The 11618-nt window shown below is 47.1% G+C and overlaps 1 protein-coding gene across 1 annotated transcript; it reads right to left on the bottom strand.

Moving 5' to 3' along the window:
• Window positions 1-2410: 2410 nt before the first annotated feature.
• On the bottom strand, window positions 2411-2905 carry LOC133923779 (uncharacterized mitochondrial protein AtMg00810-like). Its single transcript, XM_062369037.1, has one exon. It carries the CDS (start codon window positions 2903-2905, stop codon window positions 2411-2413), a length of 495 nt encoding a protein of 164 aa, XP_062225021.1.
• Between the last annotated feature and the right edge of the window lie 8713 nt (window positions 2906-11618).

The raw sequence follows: 11618 nt of genomic DNA, 5'->3' as shown, positions 1-11618 counted from the left end.
GTGACCTTCGAGGATTTATTCCAACTCTACCATCGTGTATCGCTAGACGTTGACCTAATGAGATGCTGGACATTATAAGTGTTATTAATCGCGGTCTACGCTTAATGAACCATCTAACTTATTGATACACTCATTCATCTACATTTCTCTTATGTGTAGACATATGATTCAAAAAGTCAAGAGAGAGAATCTGAGAATTGAATTTCTTGACCCATAGGTCGTATGTGGGTCAACAATCACTTGGTCTCCGGAGGAGGTCGAGAAATACGTCGCAGAGGCCATTGTTGCTCTCTGTGGATTGAAGGACCTTGTTCTTCTACCGTACAACTACCGAGACCATTGGATGCTAGTTTGTATCTATACACACAAACAACACTGCATATACCTCGACTCGATGTACTACAACCCAAAGAGGTATTCGAATCTGACAAACTTGCTGACAAGGGTGTTGGAGAAGTATGCTTCGATGAGCAGGCTTGTACGGAGAGATAAATCATTAGTGACACACCAACATAAGTTTCCGGTAATAATTCCTCCGTCGCAAATCAATTTACCATTATAATATGCATTGTATAGAACTAAATTTACCGTGCACAAATTTCTGCAGTGTCACAGGCAGCCGCAGGGCACCAACCTCTGTGGGTACTATGTTGCCTAGTATATGATGCAAATTGTTAGCTCTAGTTCACTAGTATATCTGCCAGTTAGTGTAATCATAGTATATTAAAATACATTTTTCATCGTTGTGCCTAACTATTTTAATTTTCTTCTACAGACATATAAATTTTCTACAAATAGTCTCGAGAAGTTGGATCTCATGTATATTCAAAACGGCTCATCTATTTCATAAATGTGGAGATCTTAAAGGAAAGTGACGAATTTTATGATCACTAGAACTTTAGGAGCCAAGGTTTGTAATCTCAACAGAGGCTGGTTCTTGCATCTTGCAGTCTATCGATGTATTATAAGCTAAAATGATGCAAATGAACTCATTACTTCCTTTTAATTCAATGTGCTAAAGCTAATTTGTTGGTTTATATATTGTCAGGCACGGGGTTGGCTCAAGAATGAAGAATGCTTTGCAAATGTTGTGAGGCTTTTGTAATATTGACATTTTACTTCTGTTTATGTGTATGACTTTGTGACATGATATGTGTATAACTTTGTGATATTGAATGAATATGTTTGATCTACTGCGTTTATGATCTACTGTGTGTATGGAGTTTGAATGTAAATGACCTGCTGTGTGTATGACATTTTACTGCTATGTGTATTATCTGTTGCTGATATGTCAGTTTACATTCAGAAATATATAAATTCAGTACTGTATATATGATAGTACAGACGGTTCTAGACCTACAACCGTCTGTACAAATACATAACAGATAGCTCATGTTCCTATATCACAGCGGCTAGAAACTGGAGCCGTCTATACTGTATTATAGTACATACGGCTTGTTATTGCAATCGTATGTACTATTACTATATCACAGATAGCTTGAAACTTTGAGCCGTTTGTAATGTTTCATAGTACAGACGGCTCGTGATTGAAGCAATCTATACAAATCTTTTGTACAGATGGTTCAAAACCCGTTTGTACAAATCAGATTCGTACAAATTCTTTTCTACAGACGGTTCAAAAAAATATCCCGCACGTGGATTATGAACCGTCCATACAAATGTTTTCTGTAGTAGTGACGCTCACATGCACAAGCTGCAATTGATTCCTAGCCAATTGTCTTGTTAATTTCTTGTTTGTTTGGCTTCTTGTTGAAATTTGAAACTCGAGAGCTAGTTGCCTAGTTCGTACTCCTTTTCGATTAGCATGCTACTTCAGGAGACAATTGCATGTTCAAGGATCACTATACAGTTTACTTAAGTTGAAAAGGAGAGAAGGATGAGGAACACCACACACACCAAGGAGGCAGGGGTGCTGTTTCTATTATGGCCACACGGGTACACAAGATCCTCAATTAGAGGAGACATTCTAGGAAGGTTACAACAAGCCATAATTATAGAATATGAATAATAATCTTCCTAATACCCACCCGCAGTCGCAGCGGGAGGAGTCCGGACGCAAAGACTGGATCGGAACTCTGTGAATAGCTGAACAGGGAGATCCTTAGTCATGATGTCCGCTAATTGATGTGAGGAAGGCATGTGAAGAACTCGAATGTGACCAAGAGACACCTTCTCGCGAACAAAGTGGATGTCAATCTCAATATGTTTCGTGCGCCTGTGTTGTACTGGATTAGATGACATGTAGATGGCACTCACATTGTCACAGTAGACCACAGTAGCAGAGGCAAGAGGGACATGAAGCTCTTGGAGAAGCTGCCGTAGCCAACAACACTCGGTGATGGCATGTGCAACAGCACGATACTCAGCCTCTGCACTGGCACTTTGAAGATCAAGAGATGAGATTGTCGATGAGGTAGACGCAGTAGCCCGAGGTGGAACGCCAGGAGTCAGGGCAACCGGCCCAGTCTGCATCTGAGTATGTGGTGAGAGAAGACACTGGGGAGGTGCCAATGTGTAGGCCGGAGTCGATAGTGCCCTTGACGTAGCGCAGTATGCGCTTGATCAACGCGAGGTGCGGCTCTCGTGGATCATGCATAAAGAGACATGCCTGCTGAACTGCATAAGCCAAGTCAGGCCTTGTCAGGGTCAGGTACTGAAGGGCCCCAGCAATGCTCCTGTACTCTGAAGGACCCACCGTAGGATTGCCGTCTGTAGCAGACAGCTTGGTGCGAGTGTCAACGGGTGTCGAAGTCGAGTGACACTCAGCAATGCCAGTGTGCCGGAGAAGATCCAAGGCGTACTGGTGTTGCGAGAGGAATAGGCTGGTGGAGGAGCGATGAACTGAAATCCCAAGGAAGAAATGTTGGTCGCCGAGGTCGGTCATGGTGAACTCTGAATGTAATAGCCGAGTCAGCTTCTACAGTAGTGCTCCTGAAGAGGCTGTCAGAATGATGTCGTCAACATAGAGTAGCAGATAGGCCATGTCCTGTCCATATTTGAGAACAAAGAGGAATGTGTCGGAGATATAGGCGCTAAAGCCAATCCGACGAATGTACGTGGCAAATCGCTGGTACCAAGCACGAGGCACCTGTTTGAGACCATATAGAGACTTCTTGAAGAGGCAGACATAATCAGGTGCAGACAGATCAACGAACCTAGATGGTTGCTAGCAATAGACAACCTCCTCAAGGTTGCCGTGCAGGAATGCATTTTTGACATCAAGCTGATGGATCGGCCAGGAGCGTGAAGCTACAATACTCAGCACAACACGAATAGTAGAGGGTTTGACCACTAGACTGAAGGTGTCATCATAGTCGATTCCGTGTTGCTAAGAATACCCATAGATGACCCATCGTGCTTTGTGGCGAGCGAGAGTGCCGTCGGAGTGGAACTTATGCTTGTAGATCCACTTGCCGGTCACAACATTAGCACCAGCAGGCCGAGGAACGAGAACCCATGTTTTGTTGTCGACGAGGGCCTTGTACTCATCCTCCATCGCTACACGCCAATTAGAATCAGCGAGAGCACTTCGATAATTCACTGGAATGGCGGAAACCAAAGTGTGAACAGCGGAGAGATTCATGCGATCGATGGGTTTGACGATGCCGGAGGCAGCACGCGTCACCATCAGGTGAGGACCTAGAGCTGGTCGCGGGATCGGCCTGTCTGGCGCAGTTTGGCGGTGGGAGGCACGAGCACCTGGATGGTCGCCCGCACTAACAGGGCCAGCACCAAGCTCGGCAGCGCCAGCCTGTCCAGTAGCAGACCCAATGGGAAGGCTGGCATTGCACCTGATGGGATTGCTGGCACACAGTGGCTCGCCAGGTGAGTCCAGAGCACCAGGGCCACGTGCATCAGGGGGGTCGTTGTAGGAGACGCGTCGGGCGGGGGCACGTCAGTGTGCACGAGGGGCATGCCAACAGCCACCTGGTTGTCGTCAGGAGGGGCTGGGGTGGACTGTGGTTGCTCAACATCTGGAAGAGATGGAGCAACCGTAGGACGTGCAGGTTTGACACCGGCAGTGCACAACGCCGGTACGACGGAACGAGCATTGTCGGTGTTGATGAGGAAGTCCAGAGCGGCGTTAGTGTGGACGCCATTCTGACCTGTAACAAGGTTAGCGAAAGGAAAAGAAGTTTCATCGAACATGACATGGCGTGAGATGATAATCTGGTGAGTGGTAAGATCAAGGCAATGATACCCCTTATGAGATCTATGGCATCCTAAGAAGACACAGGTGGTGGATCGTGGTGCGAGTTTGTGGGGAGCAGTGGAGGACATGTTTGGGTAGCATAAGCATCCAAACACGTGGAGATGACTATATGTAGGAGGCATATGGTATAGTTTCTCAAAAGGTGTGGAGTTTTCTATAGTGGAGGAAGGACGACGGTTGAGGAGGTAAGTCGCCGTGGTGAGGGCCTCAGCCAAGTAGGAGGGTGGCATGTGGGCGTGCAACAGAAGAGTGCGGGTGACATTGTTAAGGGTGCGAAGTGCACATTCATCCTTGCCATTTTGTTGTGAGGTGTAGGGACAGGAGAGACGAAGAAGTATGTCGTGGTCTAAAAAGAACTGAGCGGAGGTGTTGTTCACAAACTCAGTGCCATTGTCAGCTTGGAGTGCTTTCAACGGGAGGCCAAATTGTGTGGTGACATGATGGTGGAAACTCTGGAGGTAGTGAAGGACCTGGGACTTTTGTGTAAGCAGGTAAGTCCAACAAAAATGAGAGAAATCATTGATAATGACCAAATAATATTTAAAACCAGAGTTACTCACGACAGGAGATGTCCACACATCACAATGAATTAACTCAAAAGGCATAAATGTTTGTGAATTGGAAACTGTAAAGGGTAGGCGAACATGTTTGCTGAGCTGACATGCGTGGCAAATAGTATGGCCTACTTTATTAGATGAAATAAAGGATGATCTATGTAGGGTGTCGAGGGCTGCGGAACCGGGGTGACCGAGACGCTGATGCCAAAGCGAATATGAAGTGGCGATGTTGGCCTGGGCTGCTGTGGTGGTGGCGGCTGGGAAGGTGTAGAGATCACCTGAACTATTGCAGCGAAGAATCACGCGCCTGGTCTGAAGATCCTTGACACAGAAACCAAGGGGGTCAAATTCAATGGAACAACGATTATCCCGAGTAAATTGTCGAATTGAAATAAGGTTACGAAAAATAGACGGGACAATGAGAACATTGCCCAGAAGAAAATTAGATGAAGATGCATGAAGCATAGAATGACCACGACATGTGACAGGAATTTGAGAGCCATTGCCAACTATGATGGTGGACGGCGGAAAATTAGAAAGACGGGAGTGGAGTATACCATCATGAGAAGACATGTGGGAGGAGGCGCCCATGTCGAGAATCCAGTTTCTGGGTCCCTGAACGGCGAGCTGGTTCATGGCATCGACAAGGGCAGCCTGATCCCATGATGTCACAGACGGCGGGGAGACCTGGGATGGCGCGAAGGCCGTATGGGCTTGGGGCGCCTGCGGGTACGCGCCGAGGAGCCCTGGTGCTGGGCGCCAGCCTTGGTTCCCGGGCTGCATGCCCCAAGGATTGAAGCAGACCCAAGGTCCGGCAGGTTGTGGTCCTGGTGCAACACGTGGAGCGGTCGGCTGCCCGCCCGATGTGCTGTTGGCAACCACGTCGCCCCTTGCCACCGTGTTTAAATTCGCATGATTTGCGAGACACGCCACGTGTGGCGCCTGTGTCACCGGGTTGTGGCGCGACAGAACTAGGCGCTAAGCCGCGGCAGCCACAGGTGGACGCGAAAGAGCCAGCAAGAAGTGTCATATCCTTGACGACTTTGGACTCGTTGGCCAGCCGCAGTTGCTTCAGTACAAGGGTGGAGCGGGCCTTGCTGAAGGATGGAAACGGTGTGTCGTTGGCGATGCTATTGGTCACACTCGAGAAGCGTGGGTTTAGACCGCGCAGCATGTTGAGGACGAGCTGTGACTCGGAGACGGCATGCCCGACGTCGCACAGGGAATTGGCCAGCGATTTTAGATGCTGACAGTACTCGGAGATCGTGAGATCACCTTGGACGAAGGAATGGAACTGATTGCTGAGGTAGATCGCGTGTGGTTCTTTGTTGTCATTGAAGAGGTTTTCAATGGCCACCCAAAGATCGCGTGCACGCTGGTTCGGTTCCATGGTGACGTTGAGGACGTTGTCGTGGACGGAGCCGTAGATCCACCCAAGGACGGAATAATCGGCCTAGACCCAAAGCAGATCGGAGGAGGCGGTCGGCGAGGAGCCATCAATGTGGTGAAGAAGCCCAAACTTTCCGTAGAGGGACTTGAAGAAGGATGCCCACTTGTTGTAGTTTGGGTTGTCGAGTTCAAGGACGATGGGAACGTGAGTGCGCACGGAGATAGTGGCATAGGGGCTAGCCACAGCCGGCGCAAGGGTGTTGTTGAGGATGCCGGAAGTCATGGACGAAGAGGAGTCGCTGGTCGTCAACATGTTGCGCGTGGCATCGATACTGTCATGCGGATGAGGGGTGCGTTACTCGGAAGGCAACGCTGGGCAGCGGAGATCGGAAAAAAAGAACTGACTCTATACCAAGTTGAAAGGGAGAGAAGGATGAGGAACACCGCACACCCCAAGGAGGCAGGGGTGCTGTTTCTATTATAGCCACACGGGTACACAAGATCCTCAATTAGAGGAGACATTCTAGGAAGATTACAACAAGCCATAATTACAGAATATGCAATAATAATCTTCCTAATAACTTACCGCAAACACCATTACAGCACTGCTTGCTAACAAGCGAACTACCAGAAAATCGTATGAGACTTAAGTCTACTTCTCATCAAGCCTAGACCCTCCTTGGACCTTGACACGTGGCAGCACACATCTTAAAGTAACAACCCCCTTCTCTCACCCCTTGGTCCCCCTCCAATCTTGTTTGATGCCGGCCGTGCCCACCGCTGCAGGACACCAGGCTGCCGCCCCGAACGGAGAACGCTCCACACGTAAGATCTCTTCGTTGCTCAGCACCCTACTGTCCCTGTTTGTGTCCTCCACTGGCTGTCGTGCAAATAATGCTATGATAAATCTGCGAGTTTTAGCCAGATAAATAATGAAGCTCTGTCTCGGCAGCTTCCAACTGTGGTTCCAGCCAGAAAGATATATATTATTGTCCTAATTATGATAAGCGTGTTTAAATCTATTAACTCTCTTGATTATCACCTACCAAGCCCTCAGAAGTTCTCATAGGTCCCCGTCACGTTGCAGTGTAGGCCGTCCCTCTCACTTTTTGGTGAATATAGAACACATGCTAGGCTCGATAACTAAGAAACACTAATTAGCTTCAACAACTTACTATTGCAGGTGGCCTGGTTCCTGCATAAACACAGTACTACGGTTCTCCGAAGTGTTTGGAACTTGAATCTTACTCGGTGTTGTTAATTAGCGATCATGATATGTTGAGAAGTGGAAGGCCCTGGTCTGTCAAAAGCGGATGCGTTGTTTGCTTGCTTTTCCAGAAAATATGAGGCGGCTTGCGATGAAGATTAGTGCCGGATAATATAACCATAATTAAACTGGTGTACCATCGAGATCAGAGATCGAACAGGAAACAAGACACACGATGTATATATGTTCGGACCCCCGATTGGAGTAATACCTTACATCCTGTGTGGATGTTGCTGTATATTAATTGTCTTGAGTATGAGCAATGTGGCTAGACCTATTACAATGGAGCGAATTAGATCTAAACTAATCTAGGGTTGAAGTCGCCGAGTATCTCTGATTGCTAGGGTCTTGGTGTCGCTTATGTCCAGTTGCGTATGCATTCTCCTTTTTTCCTCCTTTTCTCGGGGGTTAGGGACCCCACCTTATATGGGGTCGTGGCACCGTCTTAGTCTCGGCCGTAGTTGATAGGGAGTTCTTCATTTTTTCGGTAAAGGCAAAGCAGATAAATTCGGCACGGATACTAGCTGCCTTCCTAGTATATGTCTTAGTGATCTTTGAGTATATCAGGCTCCGCAAATTCAGCTTCGCAATATCCGAAGTTGTTAAACATAAGCATGATGTACCATATCTGTATACAGTGTACTTCTTATGCATATATACCCTATAGTTAGATACTCGACAGTAGCCCCCTAACTCTGCTCAGAAGGGAGGGCTCCCACAGGTGACCACTCGAGTACCGCCAAGTCTAGGCTTGATCAAGTAAAGTGGATCAAGATCGTAGTCGAAAGAATCGAGCAGGGAAGGTCTTCTTTCAAGTATCGAGTGGAAACGCAATTGGGTCGAGCGTCCTGCCGTTGACCGCACTCGAGACTAAAAAAGGTGTGAAAACTTGACTTATCAACACCTGACTCTGAGTAGAGTTAAAGAAAACAAATCCAAAATTTGAACCGTTGGGTATAGATGCATTTAATGTACGCTGATGGGCGTGCAAAGATTCGCATGACGCCACCACTCCGTCTTTCGTGCCGAATGAGGCGCCATAGTAACAGGAGTGGATACCAAAGAGACGGTAAATCTGGCTATTTATCCGTACAAACTTGGATTATAGCCACTTTTTCATCTTCTCGCCATTAATCTTCTCCCACAAGCTCTCATCTTTATCCGCCCAAGCACACGCCGCCACAAAGAAACTTAGCCACAAGGCCTCCAACGCCGCCGCTCCTTCCTCACCTGAAAAGAAGTCTGACACGATGGTCGTCGATGCCTCTCCCAAGCAATTGGACGCGATAAGGCTCCTAACAGAAGTTTGGTCGATCTCGATCATCATGCTTAGCGTGTTTGTCCACCTGTGTGAAGCCTTCCTCGGTATCGTGCCAAGCTTGAATTTATTCCAGTATTTTTATCATTTGAATAGGAATATTGAGAACAAGTGTGTCGGAGGGTGTGGTGTCCAGCTGCGGAATGGAATGAAGAATTCCTATAGTTTCGCTAACCTCCTCTTGGCAAAAAGACTGAAAAAACATTGGTTTTACGTCTCCAACCTTGACCCAGTCAATTCTCCCTTAGTTTCTAAGGGCCTTCATCCCAACCCAACTCCATCTTGGTTAAAGAAGCACCTCGAGTCTGACCACACTGCCCATTACATCAAGAAGATCGACGAACTTAGGCAGAGTGGTTTAATCGGGTGGCATGTGGCCAAAGACTTCATTAGTAGGAGGTTGAGCCCCTTGAAAGCATGGGATCACCTTGCTTGGGATTATGCCAGAGATGATGATAGCTCCCGGGACGTGACCGGATGTAAGATTTAGCTAGCATTTTGCTACTTCTGTTGCCTTAGTCGAGCTCTTTCTAGTGACTCTTTCTTCTTTCTTTTTCAACCCTATCCCTACAAGATACTGCTGCTCGATTGAGCAAGTTATTTGCTAAAGAGACACAACCATTCTCTATTCAGCCTTACTCCCTAAGGAATCCTCGACCACAGGTGGTAATTTTCTAGCTTAAGAAAGTAGTATTGATTATTGCTTGCTTGACCTGATTCATCTTTTTGATTCCAGGTCCCCACCTTCCACCAAGAGACCAACATCCCCATGGCTAGGGTCCTTGTTCTTGAGGGTGCCCCTCCTCCGGCGCCAGTGACAAGCAAAGCCCTCGCCCTGCAACAAGTACTGTTGCGGAAGAAGCTAAGGCCAAGGGGAAAGCGCTGGTCGATCAAAGGGCCGAAGGGTCTCCTCGACTCAAGAGATCGCCCTCACCATATGATCCGTTGCCCCTCAAGCGCACGCGAAGAAGAAGTCTAGTACTGAAATTGAGTCTTAAGGTGACCACTTATTTAGCTGCTACTCTTAGTTATCGAGCAGATAGCAACTAACGCCCGGTCTAAATGGGTGGCCTTTTTGCAGGAGACATCTGGAACTCCTCCTCGATCGCCTCCTTGAGTGACTGACGCGCCTGACGACTCGGTAAGAAAGGTACCTCATATCGAGTTGGCCCCCTCACATTGGTCATTCTTCTAAGGATTTGCTTGATAAGTTTAGAATGATGATGAATCATTGTGGGTTGGTTTTTTTGCAGGCAATGACTATTTTGGCTTCATCTGATCCCCAGGTTACCCCTCCGACACAACCAGTTCCAGCTACCGGTATGATGAAGAAGAAGCTATCGACCAAGAGGAAGAAGTCGGATATCCTTTCGAGCATTCCGGTCGCCAAAAGATTTGACATGAGTAGCAATCTTGACTCGAGACCTCTCTTTCCGTTTATGACCTTGTCGATTGTAGGTCGCCACGCCTGGAGAAGTCGAAGGAATAGACGGCAAGCGATCCGACTAGTCAACTGGCTCCAGCTTCCCCTATCGTGACCTCTGCTTCCTCAAATGGAACAACCTCCCACAGATGCACCTAAATCAAGCTTCAATCCCAACACAGCCGAGGCCTCTGTGACGGTATTAACTGTTGACCCTTGGGCGGTGATAGAAGCTCGAGTCAAGGTAATGAATTTCCATGGTTTGATCATATACCCATGCTTCACTTCTCAACTGAGTTAACTCCGTTTTTCCTTTAACAAGGCCATGAAGAAGCAAATCGAGGCATGGACTAGCATGCTTACAGCTGTAAGTACCCAGGAACAATCGCAAAAGATTAGCTTTTAGCGGTCGACCACTCCATTGAACAAAAGGCCCTCGAGGATAAGGATGCATTGCTCTCCACTAGCCAAAAGAAGATAATGGTTATTTTAACTATAGATCACTGGTACAAGATTTGATCGCCAAACAACCGATGATGAATTTCTTTTGTTTGCCGCAAATGCAAGAAGGGTCCTAATGGTTTCTAGCCTAGCTACTAGTGTAAAGGTCTCTCCAAAGTCTATCCCCTCTATTTGAGTGAAACCTTAAGCCACAAGTCTAGCCTTGTTTTTCACTACTGACCTATCCTCCCCCTGTTTGTTTTTGAAAACTCATTTTGTGCCTATGGAGTGAATATTTAGGGGTGGGTCTACAAGGACCCAAACTTAGTTTCTCTCAAAGTTTTCTAATTCTTCATGTATGACATTGACCCAATTTGAATCAGATAAAACATATCCAACATCATGAGGCTCAAAGGAAGTAACAAATGCAGAATCAATGGAATGAGCATGATGAGCAAATTTAAACCTTGTTACTCTCTCATGAAGTTCTTCGATCATCATCTGTGGAGGGTGTCGCTGTTGAATGTATTGAGGAGCTCACGCTACAAAACGATCTCTCCCTCAAATGTAGCTAGTGCAGGCCCGATGGCAGCTGAAGTGGAAGTAGAGGCTGCAAGACCCTCTGCCAGTGTAGAAGAGGCAGGAACCAACTCAGTAACAAGAGTGGTAGTAGGAAGTAGTGGATCATCCTCACCATCCCCGAGAACTGGAAGGTCGTCATCTACAAAGATACTTTCGGTGATCTCCCGATCACCTGCACACTCAAGAACAGGGCTAGCACAAGGGGTTGATTCATCAAAGGTCACATCACAGGACTCTATGATGGTATTAGTGTCAAGATTAAGAATCCTGTAAGAATACCATGAAGCGAATAAAGAAAATATCATCGAAAGAACGCGACTCGAACTTGTCAAGATTGCCACACTTTAGGATGAAGCATCGACAGCTAAAAGCTCTCAAATGAGAAACCTTCGGCTTCTTCCTAATAA

This window comes from Phragmites australis, chromosome 7, assembly GCF_958298935.1.
Source record: "Phragmites australis chromosome 7, lpPhrAust1.1, whole genome shotgun sequence".
NCBI lineage: Eukaryota > Viridiplantae > Streptophyta > Magnoliopsida > Poales > Poaceae > Phragmites > Phragmites australis.
The sequence above is the reverse complement of the archived record's forward strand: the minus strand, read 5'-3'. Positions and strand labels throughout refer to the sequence as shown.